Genomic DNA, 17,227 nt, shown 5'->3' on the forward strand with positions numbered 1-17,227 from the left:
TGGAAATCTCTTACCCAAAGACCTCTTTGGAACCACGTTCCTGGTTAAGCATAACTCAGGCAGAGACATACGGATGGAATTTTTCTTCAGGTCCCTAGTGTTTCAAAATTTGTTGTGTAAAAATTTAAAAAAAGCATTTAAAAGTTAACATTTTGCTGAATCCAAGTGCTGTGAATAACTTCCTCTCCTAGATTTGTTTTGCATAATCACAAACCCCACTTTGTACACACACCAAAGCAACACAGCCTCTTGCCACCAGTCCCTGGGAAGTGAGACTGACAGAGTAAACCCTCCTAACCACCTTCTGAGCATGTATTTGCCTGGCTAAGGAAAATTCACTGTAAACTCAAGATTTACACTTGCTGCAATTGCTTTGGAACTAGGAGAGAAATGCTGGGCCAGGATGAGCTGTGGCTAGATTGAGCCTGGCTATGACTTCACCAATGCCTCAATAAATCTTTAATTGCAAGATGCTCCAGAAGGAAGACACTGGCTTTTCTAATCATTCATTTCATCCTTGGCTCTTGGTTACTTGCCCCTCCCCCAGACACACATGCACATGTACACAGTCATGTGTGCACACACACATGCACACGTGCCCTTCCATTGCCCTGTCTTATCTTGGTTAAAGGCACCATCTCCTATCAAGGGTCATATTTTAGCACTAGGAAGCAGTTTTGTGTAGTAGCAGAAACAATAACAGAAGGTAGTGTTGACACAGGAGTTACTATATAGCAGACACTGAGCTAACACTGTTCGTATACTATTTTATCTAATGTGGATAAAACCATGAATTAAGAAATAGTTTCCTCATTTGAAAATGAGGAAATTGAGGGTTAGTGTGGTAAAGTTACTTTCCCAAGCTCAACTAGTTGAGTCCTATAGCTCGGATTCCGTCAAGGATTCCTCCACTTCTTCAGCCTTTTCCCATGGTCTAATCTGTGATGTAGGTTGAACATTCTCTCGCTAACTGGTTTCAATTTTACTTATAATTATGACTCTCATATCTTCTCCTTTAACTTCTCTCCCGAGTTCCATCACAGCTGATGGGAAGAAGGCAGCTTTGGAAGGCAAGCTATGTGAGTGCGAGGCTTGGCTCTACAACTTAGTATCTGTGCAACCTCTCTATGCTTGTTTTCTCATCTGAATGAGGGCAAAATAATTAAACTTACGCCTTAGATAGCACTGCTATCATGTGACTAAATAGAAAATGCACATAAAGGGCCTAACACAGCATGTGAACAAAGACCATTCTCAACAAGTCTAAGTTATTGCTCTTGTTATTTCCAACGTACTATGGGCCAAGCCACCTACAGGACCTCTTCCTCCACCAACGCCACATAGCAGCCCTACACACTGGTCACAGACACAGGTTTTGTGGTCAGACTGCCTGGGTTCGAATCTCAGCTCCACAACTTCCTAGTTGTGCGACTTTGGACAAATTACTTAACTTCTCTAAATCTCTGTATCCCCACCTGTAAAACAGAAATAAGACATATCACAGTACTATTGTGATGATTCAATGAGACCTTCCAAGCAAAGGACTCAGCACAATGCCTACCACACAAAATACTCCTAATAAATATAAGATGCTATTAGTGTTAAGATAATGAGATTGTTACTCTAACTCAACGTCAATTTCTATCACTCCTCAACAGAAACATTTCTTATCCCAACCATCCTGGACTACCAATGGCATCTCCAAGCCCCTTTCATGCCCAGATCTTAGAAGTTTAACCATTTAACTTTTTTGACTACAGGATGTCCTCCATCCCCTATGCTTTACCTGAACCCAGTTCTATGGGCTGCCCTTGGCTGTAATGCAGCCCACTCTTTCCATCCATCTCCACCGTTGCTACCTCAGCCATGGCGCTCACCAGCATTCACATAGACTATGGCAGCTACCTCTGAGCCCTGGGCCCCATTTTTCAAATTTATGCCCAACTGACCTTTCTAAATGCTACTTCTCCTCCTCCCAACTCCTGAAGGAGCCTCCTGCCTTCAGAACAACGTAAACATACAGCCTTAGCAGGGGCTCGGTGGCTCCCCATGTTGTGTCCTCAACTTCCTTTCTAGCCTTGCATGTGTGCCACCTCCTATCCCACTGAAAACAATGCTTTCTTCCCAAATCTGCCTTCTACTTTATTCCTTTTCAACGTCCTTGCTATCTTCTGTCTCAAAATATCTTAACTGCCTCTGTTGGAAATCTCACCCATTTCTACTTATCAAAACTCTCAATCAACTCACCCTCCCCACCATCAAAAACAAAACAAAAAGCCCTCTGCCTGACTCACTAGGTCTGGGATGGGCTCAAGAATCTGCATTTTGAACAAGTACTGCCCGAGGGCTGTGATGTGGTACACTAAGGAATCACACTTTGAGAAATGCTTTTCCTTTCTAAACCTATAAAAATGTAACCTTGTTCACAAAGAGTTTTTGATCTAATCTGTTCCTCCTCAGAGCACGAAGCATTGTGTTGTTAATAACTGTATCTTCCTTGCTGTGGCTGCTGGGAAGCTCAGCACTTCACGTGTGGGCCACCATCAGCACGCATCGAGCACTGTTTCTGCGTTGTAATCTGTTACATTTATCCTAAGCTTTTTTTTTTTTCTTTTTGTGATGTTTTTCCTCTACTCTGGTTCATTCTATTGCTATTTTTTTCCTTTTATTATTCTACGTATCTTGTCAGCCTTCCCAAATTTTCTGTGGGATTAACAGAGTGTATATAAGTAAAGTACCCATCCTTTCTGCACACTCCCTTACTCTTTGCAGCCATCATTAAAACATCCCATGTATGCCTTGAGCTGTGATGAGTTCTGTCCACGGTCACTTGCACTTATATGTGTCCTTGCTATGTGGACTGAATCTTCTTCATGTCTGCATTTCCCATAGCAGATGGAGCAGTATGCTTGCTGTGTAAGCCTTGTACAAATGCTTGTTGTGCACAGTGATGGCTGTGTGCATGCATGAAGACAAACTCTGACTACCTGGCCATAAGCAGTGTTCTGGTTTTCATAAGCAGACAGACATCCACTGGAACAGAGCTTAATGTATCCATTCCAAATATACAATTTTATGAACATATCCAATTAACTTTAGTTCTCACTGATTTGGACATAATGATTAACTATAAGATTGTTTTCTGCTGTATGGGTTACCCCCAACACAATAATAAATTATTAGCTTGTAGAGATAGGTGATTTGGCACGCAGAAGAAAACAATATGCACTGTCAAAGGACTCCCTGTTCAACCTCAGAACTAAGGCTTGTTACAACCTCACATGAGCTAAACTTGGGTGTTGGCAAACATTAAACTTGACAGGCTTTATAAACATTTAGGGGCAGGAGCAAGACACTGATGGAATTAAGATGAAAAATTGACCCAATGCCTGAATAAAGCCCAAACCCAGCCTCCACTCACAACCACTCTGCCCGGGAAGGTCTTTGAGATCAACATGCCAGAGGACAATGGCCCATGAGAAACAAAGTGACATCCCCTTACTAGAATTTGGGGAAGCTGGGCTTACACACGCAGCCTAACTTGGAGTTCCTTAACACTCAAAACAATCTCACGGTATCTTTTCCTAAACTGGGTCCAGGAAGGAAGTAGGCAATACACTCAAAGTGAGGACTCTAAGTGCAGTTCATTAAAGGGATGATTTACAAAGGTGTGAGGAGGATTTACGACAGTGACAGATGATGGCTCGGTACCTCAGTGTTGGTAACTGTAGAACTTCCTTAGCACCCTCAGTCTGAAGAGTCAGGCAGAGGGAATGGTTATCAGAACTGAGGAGTGAGCGCGTGGAGTGAACACCTGACCTGAGCTGAGGCCTTTAGGAGAAGGACACAGCCTGGGGTGTGCTGGTAAATGTTTAACAACCGGCTCTCTGAAGAAAAATTTAAAAACCCTGATTTGTAGATTGCTGATTTCCATGGTATATATATATATATATGTCCATCACAATTGATTTCAAGCTACCAATGTGAAGTCACCAAATATGTAGTTAGAAAGAGATGTGTACCTCTGACTCCCAAAAGCTAGTGTAAGCAGGCCCTAGCACACTCTGTGACCCAGCAGGGAAGGAGGCTGGGGAGTAAATATTCTGGCCCATTCTCCTCCTTTCCTCCAGTCACCTAAAGGACCTCTCAGAGGCTGAACCCAAATGGAAACCAAAAGGCAAGGATACTGAGCAGTGCATGCAGTCAGCATCCAGTGTCAAAGCAGATGGGGAAGGTAGAGAGGGGAGATGGACGAGAAGTCGAAAGACAGCCAGCACAGCTCATAGGAGTTCACTTTGGTCTTTTTAGTTTGGATTACAGATAAAGTAGCCATAGTCACTGTGAAGTTCTCAGGAAGACAAGGATCAGGTTACCCAAAGGCTAAGAGCACACACTGAGGATATTCATTTTTGTTTGAAAGAAGGGGTCACAAAGGCCTTAAAAAGGATTCCAAATCCAATTTTTTCACTCACCAACTAAGTCATCCACCTGTTATTCGTTGAGCATCTCAAGTGTAGTCCTATGTCAGGTACTGGGGATGCAGAGAAAGACGGGAGACACTGACCCTGAGAACTTTGTAGACTGGTAGGAGGAGGCAAAACTCCAAAATAAAACTTGTGCCATTCCAGCTTTCTGAAAAAATCAAGGGCTTCCCACTGCCCAAGAATAAGCTCTACACGCCTTCCCATGGCCTACAGTGCTCTGTAAGTCTGGCCCCACCTACCTCTCCAACTTCATCTCTTGCTCCCTTCCCCTCACTGCAAAAGTCATCTCAGCCTTTTCCTCATCACTGCCTGACTCCTCCTCAGCATTTAGGTCTCAGCTCAACATCAGCTTCTCAGGGAGGCCTTTGCAGTCTGTCACTTGTCCTCCAGGGAATAATCTCCATATTGTGTGAGGTTGTGTTGAAGCTGGCATCTTGGCAATCTTATTATCTGAATATTCATCAGGAGGCAGCAGTAAGTCTTGTAGAAGGGGCCTGCCAGGAGCTCTCTTCCACTTTGAGTCCAGTTGTAGCGTCACAGGACCTCCAACAGGGGTGCTTTAGTTGAGTTGAGGTGCAGAGTGAGTTGAGCATGGAGCAGTGGGAAGGCTCAGTGGCAGAATATATATGATTGATTTATTGGATTACACTGTGATGCATTGATCTACACTCAAATATAAGACCCAAGACATCAGGGATATTTTCTTGTTCACTCTTTTATCTTTAGCCCATAGTAGGTGCTTAGTGGGTGCTCAATAAATCTTCCATGGATGGATGGGTTGATGAATGAATAATTTGTCAGCTTTTCACTTCTAGCCACTGGTCACTACCAGGGAACCTGGTGACTACCTGGACTACAAAAGATATGCACAAAAAGCCACAGGCACGAGAGGGGGAAGAAATTAGATGCCCAGTAGGAGTCGTTATGCACACCACATGGGGAATGCGACTCAGGACCTGCTTCTAATTAATCTTTTCTAAGTAGGAATATGCTTCCACAATATTAAAGGTATCCTAGCAGGAAATAATCAGCTGGAATGTGGCAATAGAAATTTGAGGCAGGACTAGGGGAGTGAGAGTAATGCTTTAGACTTCAGATATTCTTTTGAAATATGTTAATCTGATGAATAGGGAATTTTCAATCTAGTTTCCAGCAAAGAGAATGAGGCCTTCAAGGCCTTTGGGCTTTTACTCATGCTGTTCCCCTGTATGGGATGCCCTTCCTCAATCTCTTTGTCCAATGAACTCTTAGCACATACATATCAAAGCCAGTTCCTTGGTGGAACCATTTTTGAGCACCAGCTTTGTCCTCCCACAGTGCTCATCTCTCCATCCTTGCTGCCCTTTCTTCATTCCAACATGCACCTTCATGGTGCATATCATACCCCAGGCTGCTGGTTTATATATCTCTTTTCCTGATAAATTATCCATCTCTTGAGGTCAGAGGTCCTGCTGCCTTCTTAAGCTTTGTCCCTCATCCAAGGGCCCAATATAGAGCCTTGCACAAAGCAGATGCTCAGTAGACATCTGCTGACTGACTCACTGACAGAAAGGCTGAATAGATGAACAAAAGGGCAACTGAAGAGTGCAAAATAGAGTCGGTAAGTTATTCCATGGGAACTTCTTGAAACACGGAATGAGCAAATATGTGAATGGAAGAATGAGTTCAAAAATGAGCAAATAAATAAGTGCATGAATGCTCTAAAATCATGAATCCCTCTCTCTCAGATTTCAAAACAAATCTGTAGTTTCTACTTCACTTACCACTACTTACCTAGCAATGGGTGCAAACGGGACAAGCAGGGGATGCAGCTTGTGGCTGGTGGTAAATCCCAGGACTTACCCTTTCACCATCTAAGAGCAAATGAGCTCGGAAGATCACAGCATCATTTATGGGCACCTCTTCGTTCCTGTATAAGATCTGAAAGATCCGGCTGTGCACAGTGCTCTCATGGACACAGGCTGAATGCAGGCTGCTGCTGTCTGCAAAACAAGAACCAGTAAGAGCCCATGAACTTCAGTACTGCCCTGTACCTGCAACTTCCTCAGGTGTCTGTGCAGCTTAAGGAAAGAAATGGCCCCAAACTGCATTCCAATGTCCAAAGACTCAAATCACAGACAAATGAGATCCTGCCATATACAGACTTCTGTTCAGTGAATTGGGGTGGCATCTCAGAATAACCTTGTTCAATCCCTTACAAGCCATACGATCTTGGTTAAATCAATTCCCGTGCTGTGGCAGTGGGCAGTGCTGCTTGGCTAGAAATTGGTGTCTGCTAAAGTCCTTAGCTGTTCACATGTCCCCTCCTCTGTGAAGCCTTCCATAATCCCCCTTCCCTGGAAACAGTCACAAGAAGAGATAAAGACAGAAGCTGCCCTTCTTCTACAAGGACTTCCTAGCACCCACAGAATCTCTCTCCCTGAATGCACATCACATACAATATGAGGAACACTCTGTCTTGAGTTTTAGGTAAATGCGCTAATTCTATTTGTACTAGATATCAAGTTGTTTAAGAAACTTGTTCTCCTCTGTGTTCTCCAATGCATTCTAAACATACTTTAATCCTTAAATACTGTTTCAAAGTTAAGTAGAACTTCAGAAAGACAAAGGCTTAAAGGACCTTACTGAAGCCAGTGACCAGGGTTATTATGGATGGCAAATGGGTGAATTCCTCCAAATCACTTAACACATAAACTGCACAGTTGGAATAATATAGAAATATTCTAAAATAAATAATGCTAATACTTATATAAGGCAAAGATTACCTACTCATAATAATGACCAACTATGTGGTAATTTACAGTTTCCAAGGTGCTTTTCAGATGTGTTATTTTCCTTAATCCTCACAGAAAATTGCTAGGGTAAGTTTCACTACAGATGAAGAGACCAAGGTTGAAAGAAGAAGAGCTAGATGTCTCGGTATTTTCTGTATGAGGAGGCATTGTATGGATTCATCTCCATTGAACAACCAAGAAAAGAAGTCTCAGATGAATGAATACAATGCACCCCTTTCCTAGAAAAGATAGCTACTCTATAAAGCATTACTGAAAGAACGAAATAGCATGCAAAGGGAGTCATGAAAATAACAAGAAAAGTCAGTCCAACCAGCAAAGAAAAAACTGCTCAAGTGCCTTGTGCACTGTCCCCAGATGGCTTAAAGAGTTCTTGGAAACAGGGACAAAGGGTCACTGTCACCCACAATGCACAGTGATACCTAAGCAAACAGCTACCTTGTAGCTTCAGAAGTAGGGAACAAAAGAATGTGAAATCTTAGGTCATTTCCAAGGCTGCTCAGATGTGCCTGCTCTAATTTGCACTTCGTCATGAAGGAAATAAAATTACTGGCCTGATGCAGCCCTCTATAGAACTCTTGGATTCAAATTGATGTGCCTTTTAAGTAGAAGTGATCCTCATGTGCAAATTTTTTTCTGTTTTTATTCGCTGCACCAGCCTTTTCTCTATCACTGTCAAGGTCTGGTTGATCTATAAGCCAGACTGACAACATGAAACAGGATGGATGGGGTAAACACTCTGAAGGTCAGAGCAACACCAAGCCGTCTAGTACCAGGAGGGACAGCCAGCAAAACAGTTCAATCACTTGCCTTCTTGGGCAAGTGACATCACCCCTTGTAACACTAGCTTTCCATGTGAAAAATGAGCATATCCACACTGACCTCCTATGATTGGTGTAGACATAAAGAGGATAAAATAAACCAAGATCCTAAGACCAGGCATGTACTGGGCATGCAATACTCTGTAGGATGACTTTTTAATTGTGTTTACAGGAAGGTCTGAGCATTTTTTGTTGAATACGTTTATGCTGGCCATATTAATATGGGAGATTAAATTCATCTGATTTTGAGCAGATTGGCAAACTAGATCACAGAACTCAGCAGTATTTACAGAAGATCATCAAATCCCGAGGTGCTCCATTAAACCCAGGATGAGGCATTTCTTATGTCCTGTGGGACTTTCTGTGTCATTGTCTCATCACTATTAAGGAGGTAATAAAACAGGTGTCTTCTTACAAGAGAAGGCTCACTGATCATGAGACACCCTCTGGGACAATGGGTATCACTGAGACAGTGCCTGCCTGCTTTGTTCCCATTGGGATTCCACTTTATTCAATAACCACAATCCACACTTGGACATCCTGTCCATTATCCTTGCTCCTTCTTGCTGGCAGTCTGAGGAGATGCTATTTTCTTCTTCTGGGCAAGGCCACTTCCTGAAGTTTCTAGTACTTGTTCTCATGCTCATTCTTCATGGTCTTCCTTGGCAGACAGAGGGCACTCATTCACATCTCATGCAGCTCACCCTCCCTTTATGCTCAGGCACTGGGCACCCAGAGATGGGAAAGTACATACTCTCTCCACCCTTAAAGATCTTGTTCCTAATTTGGAATGCTGCCCTTTCCTAACCTTGGCATAAAAAGCCACTTTTCTCTTTAGAATATTTGTATTTATTATTTAGCAACCAGATTTCTACTCAAGTGGTCCAATCAGAAGGTAAAAACTAGAGTCTTCCCAAATGTCTGTGTTCTTCTTTGTATGTCAGGAGTGGTACCATGCATAAGTATCTGAAAGGAGAGTTGGAACTATGAGGGGAAACAAGACTGATGGAAAGGAAGAAGGAGGAGGAAGAGAAGGGAAGAGAAAGGAATAAGAGAGGACGGGAAAAGAGAAAAGAGAACAAGGCTGAGGAGGAAAAGGAACTCTTCAATGGCTCCCATTGCCCAAAGGGTACCTCAAACAACTTGATCTGGAATTTCAGGCCAGAAGGCAAGCATGAAATACTTCTTGTTCTGCTGTTTCTTTTCCCAAAAATGAGTGGTATCAACACTTTGCTTATCTATGTACCTCTAAGTGTTCACAACTCAAACAACGACCTTTCCTTTGCTGAGAGTCCCCAGCAGCTCCAGAGGGCTTTGTAAGCATGGATCAGCAGAAAGTATAGGTGCTTGTTCATCTGATGTGGACCCTCTGCTCCAGAGTCCAACCTACAGCACTCTCATGGACCTTTCTTTGTGGACTGAACCCTACTCCCACTCTAAGAACATGGCTATGGCTCTGCCCGCACATAGGAGCTCCTGAGAGAATTGGGTTTGTGCTAAACAGTCAAAACTCTCAGGGACTCCCTCCAACCCTCCAGGCCTGAGGACAGCTAGGTGAGGCCTGGGCTGTTTGAAAAAGAAGATTCTGAGAAGCTATCCCCGAATGTCTTCAAACCCAGGCCACGATCATATGGAAGAATCCTCCAAACATATTAGAGTTCATGAAGTGGAAAAGCTAAGTTAGATTATGAGCAACTCAAGGTCAGGACCTTGGCTTTCTAATAGTTTAGAACAGGACCTCCTTCAGTAAGGCATAGGTAAGTTCTAGACTTGCCCCACCACTTTCTCACTGTGTGGCCTTGGGTAGGCCATTAAGTCCAAGCTTAGATGAGGCAAGAATCACGCCCTGCCCAATTTACATAATGAACTTAAGGTTCAGATGAGATGAGGAGTAAAGAAGTGTGTGTTTAACTGTAAAATTCTCAAAACTCAAGCAGATTTCCTGGTAAGATGAAGATGATAATGACAATAATTCTTTATACTAGACAATTTTCTGGCTATTTCTAGGAACAGACAGAACAGAGAGTCACCTTGAAGCCATGCTTTATTATTTTTCCTAACCATTTCAAAGAATAGGCAGAATTGAAAGCCACCTTGAAACAGATGTTCACTGTTTTTCCAGAGAATAACCAGAATGATTTCCTGTAACACATAAGAGTTCTCTGGCTGGTAGGGCCAGTGAACACTCATTGCTAGGGTAGAGAGGTATAAACATGACCTTCTGTGATTCAATTAACGCTGATACTTTCCCCAGAGAGCCTATCACAAATGGAACAGTAAGCATAGAGAGAGCAGGAACTCCGGGGAGCAAAGAAACCAAGGTCTTGATGATTTTCTCTGGAGTTTGGAAGTTGAGGAGACCTGTTGGACTAGGCTAGACTTTTTCTGACCTAGGAGGTATTAACATATTAACATTAACTATGGGGATCAGGCAAGGATAACCTGTTCCAGGAATAAAAGTACCTTGAGGAAAGCTGGAGCCAAGGATGATGAATAGTTGCTCACAACTGCCCAAATGTTCATGAGTGGAAGACTGATTTGGTTACATTCTGAACTGGAAGGTTTTGTGGACCCATCTAACTTGGCCTAAAGGTTGTGCTTTGAAGATCAATGGCTGAGTATGTGAATGCCATCTAAAAGGTAATAAGCTGGGGTCCAGAGATGTGGACCCCTAAGACTTGTGCAGCTGCCTGGACCAGCAAGGTCAGCATTGAGATTACAGGCTTCTCAGAACTCTGGAGAACCACCATCAACAGAGCACCTGTTGAGAAGCCCGAGCAGCAAGGGACTGATCAGACCCAGTTCTCTCCTAATCTGGAATTCAGAAAAGAACCTCATTTCATTGTGTAAGCCCAGAGTTTCCTGGACAATATGAGATGGGGGAAGTGTGTTGGTGTTTCTACTAAGAGAGCAGTCAGATACGCAAGTGCCTTTGTGAAATGTCTGAAGCGATATGAATGTACTTGTACCTTCAATTTTTGAAGCGCATCGCCTTGGTGACACATCAATAAAGGGCTGTATTTTACTTGTCATTTTTACTGCCATTTGAACAAATATCAAACATTTTTCTTGCTTTCTACTTAAAGTGCCCTACTGTACATAGAATATTGAGTATTTTTCTTTAATGCACATGGATATGAGTTTATGACTTGCCCTTAATCCCAGATTAATATGTTTCTGTGATTTTTGCTAGAAGATATATTCATTTATTCATTAATTTTTTTAATCACCTGCCATGCATCAGGTCCTGGGCAAAACACTGCGATTCAGCAATGAACCATCATATGGTTCCTTATGGGGTGTATCTGTCTCACATATCTGTCCATGGAGTAAGGGATGTGTAGCTCCTTTGTCATTCATCTCCTTGTCTAAATGAATTTCTGATCTCTCCAAATATGTTGCATTATTTGCAATGTCTTATATGTCCTACTTCAATCATTTTAATTGAGGTGGCAAATTAGGTACAACAAACTGGGTTTGTGTGTAGATATTGTTATTTATTAACTATTTGATTTGGAAAAGTCACTTCTCTGTAATACATACTAAATACAAAACTGTTTCACTCATTGCAAATTGCTCTACAGAAGCTAGCCTGGGATTGTTTGGTCTGAGTTCCAAGTACTTTATATTCCTTATCTTTGTATAACCTTGGGTATGAGAGTCTTCATTTTACTCATGAGGAAACTCAGGATCATAGAAGTTAAGTTACTTCCTCAGTGTCAAATATAGTAGATGGTAGAATGGTGACTCCAAATCTTGTGCTTTTTTCATTCTTTCCTCCCTCAGTTTGTCTATTCAGCCATTTATTATTTAACTAAACCACCACCCAGGCAATATGTTAGACATAATGCTAGTCATTGGTCATGAAACGACACTGACAAGGAGTATTCTTCAATACTTAGTCCAATATTTCCCAACTTCATTCTGTCCTCACTGCACTCACATGGCGCCATCACTTCTGTTTTACAGAATAAGAATTAAAGTTCTAGAATGATGGAATAGCAGGCTTTGCATATTATAGTCACTCAAATATGCATTGAATCAATCAATTAATTCATTATAAATGAGTGCATGGAGGAAGGGGGATGATTTGTGGAAGGTTCCCAAGGTTAGTGGTAGTTCCAGCACGACATCTGACTCCTTGCCTACTCCACAAGAAAACTCAAGTTACAAAGCAGATACTGCCCTGGCAGAAATTCATATTTACAGAAACTAAACCAAAGAACTCAGGAAAAAACACCATTTAACCTACTGGAAATGAACAAGGGCTGCTGCTGCAATTTAGCAGTAAGCAGTCTCCCATCAACACCAAGTGGGCTTAATTACTTAATTATAAACCATTGTGACCAACCTATTAGAATGAGCCCAGTAAGGTCAGCACTTGATAACACTTTATTAGCCAATAATGTGTATTTCTGTATAATCTCAAAAGTAAAAGGCCAGCACGTCGCCTCTAACATACTCCAGTCGGCCAACAGTTCACCCGCCGGGCTTCCACTGGATTGGTCCTAGCCACCGAGTAGTCCCAGGTGTTTCAATTTGCATTTCAAGTACAGAGTCCAGTACACAGCCTTGTACCTCATGCTTTTGTAAAGACAAGAAGTGGATCCGAGTTAAAAGATGTGGATTTGCTCTGGGCTCTGCCATTTGTACACCATGTACCTGTGAACAAGGAACTTATCTGATCTAAGACTCAGTCTCCTTGCCTGTGAAGTGGGGATGGGAGAAAGGACTTCTTCAAGGCTGGAAGGGTTGAACTAGATGACCTATGAAAGTGCCACGTACAGGGTCTGACATTTAACAGGTGCTCAGAGAAACTGCAGTCAATACACTGCTAGATGGATAGGAGTGTGTAGCTGAGGTGACTATTAAAAATTATCCACAACAGAATTCTACCAGCTCCTACTAGAACTCTCAGGGCAAGCGGAGAGGGAATCCTCAGTTGTCCTTTGACCCTGGGAAGAGAGCAGGTCTGGACTAGGGTAATGGGCATTGTTTGGAAGGACAGAGCATGAAGAATCTCCTTGCTTACTAGCTGGGAGAATTTGGGTGAGATTCAACTCTCCCAGCCTTAGTTCTTTCACAGGCAAACATGAAAATAACAACATGACTCCACGGGGTAGCAGATGACTCCTTATTCTCCACCCTGCCTGCAAATGGAACGTATCCAAGCTCATGATTTTCCACCTCATTGCTTCTCCTCTTAATTCCTTGAGATGGCACCTCCTGTGCCTCCCGCCTCTCTGTGCTGTAGACCTCCAGGTCTTGGGCTCAGGTCTTTTCTCCTTAATAAGCTTTGCTCTCTCCCTAGGGAATCTTAGCCAATTCCTTAGCCAGGCACTTATAAGCTGAGAACTCTCAAATGTATGACTCTAGCGTCATCTCTCTCCTGAGCAGGCATGATCCCATATCCACTTGACATTGCCCCTTTGAGGTCAAACACACACCATAAACTTACATATCCAAGACAGAACCTTTGATTGCATTTCCCAAATGTGTTCCTGTGCAATCTCTTATCCACACTAGTAAAATACTTCCTAATCATCTTTGATTCCTCTTCCCCCACCCCTTATCCAGTCATCAGCAAATCCTATGGACTCACATTCAAAATATGGTTCTGATTAATCTAATCCTCTCTATGTCATTGTATGATTTTCTCTCAACATTGAGTATTGGAAACTTTATTTTCTCCTTCTACTATTACCACTCTTTAGTCTATTAATATAAAATATAAACCAGACTTCATCATCCCCCATGGGGCTTAGAATAAAATATAAATTCTTTACTATGGTTTAATTGGCCCTAAATGATCAACGTGGAAGCTGCAGTCAAGGAGAGGGCTTAACAGAGAGCTGGCGCTTTGCATAGTGTCCAGGCCAGGCAAATATTTATAGAATGCATGACTGATCAAAGCCCCAAGTGATCCGATCACAGAGAATTTGGCAGCCGTGTTTAACAAACATTGTGGAAGTGAACTAAATCTCGGCTCAAGCAGCTAGCTGGCTCTGCTGTCCACTATGTCCTCATGATGACCTGGCATCCACACCCATCCAGATTCCCTTTCAAATAGCCGACACTATGAATGCCTGAGATGCACCACATGGGGTTTTCTGACAAGGGTGTAACCAAGGCTCCAACTTCTAATCCCGAAACACTTTCTGTTAGTAAGTCATTAGGAGACACAGTAAATGGGAAGCAAAGAGCCCTGTTTATGTGATTCAGACTTGCCTCAGCCATCTGCCTCAGCCATATGCTTCCCCAAAAGAACTAAGTATAGCCACAATTTTGGCTAATCAAATATTTTAAGATCTGCAGCGTCCCCACCCAATCATGGTCCCTAGTTTGTTCCAAGAAGCACAGAGCTATTATCCAGCCCACAGTGACCTTGGCCTTAATGGGAGATCACAGAATGTAGGGAGCAGTTATGACTTGATACCAAAATAGCAGGGAGCCCCCAGAGTCACTAGACCAGGTGATCGCTTGGCCTTTGTCTTCCACAGACATAGAAGTCCCTTTGGAGGACCAGCGCCACTGCCCGGGGCAAAGCTAAGACTGACTAGTCCAGAAAGAGATGGGCAGCCTCAGCCTCCAGCTCCTTCCAAGGGTCAACCCCCTTCCCCCTCCCCAAGCTATGAATGAGTGGAGGTATCTCCAGTCACAGGACATTCTCACCTTGACTCTCTCCTCCTATGCCTCACCTTTTCTCTATTGAACTCCTCTGTCCTGTCCATTAGAGCACAAACCTACAGTCAGGAGATGGGGCAGGATATTCCAAATTTGTTGGCAGATGCACCAACCAATAAGAATGCATGTCAGGAACAGTGATGGGCCGGGTCCTACAGGCCATTTGCTGTGCCAGGCAGAAATCTTTTATTTATGGATTGTAGTGAATGTGAGAGTCTGGAGTAGAGGAGCAGGCTAACTGGCCAGTGGAGGGGAGGCTTGGAAAGTTCAGGGCAGTAGCTACTATACAACTGCTCACACCAGATGCATTGGCTGAATGTTGCTCCTGGTTAAAATGAAGATGGCATTGCCATATCATGTGCAGGTCAGACTAGTCATCCTTACTGAGACCTGTGCTACCAGTCGGGTTTCCTCTTCTCAGCTTCACATGCTTTCATCTCACTCCTTCTCCCTCTAAACTCCAGTGGCAGCCCAGAGTGACCTGCACTCTTGTCCTCCAGGACATGGAGAGTCTTGCAGCTGACATTTTTTCCTTCCTTTCATCAGTGCCTTTGCCTTCTGCTGCATATCTGTACCAAATACCACAGATGCACAGTCCATCTGTGCATGAACTTGGGAATTACTCCAGGGCCAGCTTTCCTCTCTCCAACTCAAACCTCCTCTATCACTTGATGGCTCCAGGTTCTCCTAGTTGATATGCATGCCTTAGAGTCCCAAAACAATTGATGACCTCAAATTTAATGAGTCACCCTGACTCAGACCTGGCCCTGGCTATCCCAGTAATTGACCTTCAACTCCACACACAGCAAATGCAAGACAGAAGGGCATCTACTACATGCCCTGACCAAACCTTGTGATATTTCATCTTATCTTCTACATTTGCCACCTTAGCTCCAGCCTAAGATTGGACCAGTCTCAGACACAGCTGGAGCATATGGCAACCGTCCACTTATGTAGCGCTGACACTTTGGGGAGTAGGATCCTGAGAGATTGATGCAGGATCTGATCTCGTCCCATCTTTCTGGCCTATTTCAAACACTCTCCCTTTCAACAAGCTTTCTCCGACTATTGCAGCTTTGAGTGAATGTTCTCACCTCTGGATGTTATACATTTACTCCTTAACACCACTCAGCATTGAGAAGATGCTACCACCTATCCACTGCACCTCCCCTCATCTACACACTCACATCCCATTCATGAAAAATATTGTGAATTCTAGGGCCTGTCCAGGATCTGTAGACTCAATATGGTCCCTGCTCTTGAAGAAGCCCCATTACCATTCTCTTCCATTGAATAAATGTTGTCATTTCCTCAATAGTACCGTCTGTTGAATCTCGTACTTCTAACCCATAGTAAGTGATCAATAAGTGTTGAGTCAATTACACTGACATGGCAAGATGGAGTGAGCAGTGTCAGAGAGCTTCTTTAGGCCACTGGGATATAGGGGGAGCACTGAGACACTTGCGTTAGTGTCCTGATTTTTCCCTATTACAAAGACATGAAGTTCTTTAAATCCCTTTGTTTTCTGTAAAATAGAGCCACAATCCCTAATTACAGAGTTGTCATGAGTGTCAAATCAGACAATGGAAATGAATGTCTATGATTCACTGTAAATGAACACAATGGTTCAATGCCCGAATTAATTTATTAACTATTTTATGTCAAGGAGTATTGACCCATCATGGCTTCTGCCATGCCAAATACAAGTTTCTTTCCAATTAAATTTGGTTGTTTATTGATAATTTTCAGTGATGCTAGCACAGCACTTGCTCAAAGTGGGTAAGCTGTAAATATTTTTCGAATATTCTTTTTCCTCTGACATTTTTTTCCCATTAAGCTTTCTTCTTTCCATCCATCAAGACTCTGTTCATTTTGTCCCTTTTTCATAAATTCTCTCAATGCCCCAGGCAGGGATATTTGCTCCCTCCTCTGTCCCCAGAACAGTTTTCACCAGCTTGCTTAGAACCCCTGTCATTCAGTTATAGTCTATATGTCTTTGTGTGACTAGATCCAAGGTTCCTCCAAGCTTGGAGAATGTATCACTCACCATTGTGTTCTTGCCTTTTAGCAAGGTGCCTGGCATAGGAGGCACAAAATTAATATTTTTTAATGAGTCAATAGCTTCATCCTCATCTCAAAATCCTGCCTATCCATCAGTGACCTGTCAAATCTCCCCTCTTCATGAAGACTTTTCCATTTAGTGAAGTTACAAGCAGCACAGGCACTGAAATCAGGTTCTGTATCCAAGTTCTGACTTTATTCACTTGCAAATTACTTAACTTTTTAAGCCTAATCTTCTTCATATGTAAACTAACCATGAGAACCTCTTTTTCTGAAGGGTCATTTTGAAGGTTAGATAATACAATGACTATCGCGATTATTTTTATTAAAAATGCACATCTACTCCCATTTTATTTTTTATCTTTACACCTTTGTTGTGTCCCAT

At 42.7% G+C, this 17,227-nt stretch overlaps 1 protein-coding gene across 7 annotated transcripts in view; it reads right to left on the reverse strand.

The window, feature by feature from the left end:
* Positions 1-17,227, reverse strand: part of FAM135B (family with sequence similarity 135 member B) — a 284,079-nt gene that overhangs the window by 91,810 nt on the left and 175,042 nt on the right. For all 7 annotated transcript variants that reach the window (XR_002810524.2, XR_011421465.1, XM_001499583.5 and 4 more), the window contains one exon: positions 6,327-6,466. Coding sequence is in view for 4 of the 7 variants with exons in the window: in XM_001499583.5 (XP_001499633.1) it covers positions 6,327-6,466 (140 nt within the window). In the remaining 3 variants the exon portion in view is untranslated. The remainder of the gene's footprint in view (positions 1-6,326; positions 6,467-17,227) is intronic.

This window comes from Equus caballus, chromosome 9 (genome assembly GCF_041296265.1).
Source record: "Equus caballus isolate H_3958 breed thoroughbred chromosome 9, TB-T2T, whole genome shotgun sequence".
In the NCBI taxonomy this organism is placed as follows: Eukaryota; Metazoa; Chordata; class Mammalia; order Perissodactyla; family Equidae; genus Equus; species Equus caballus.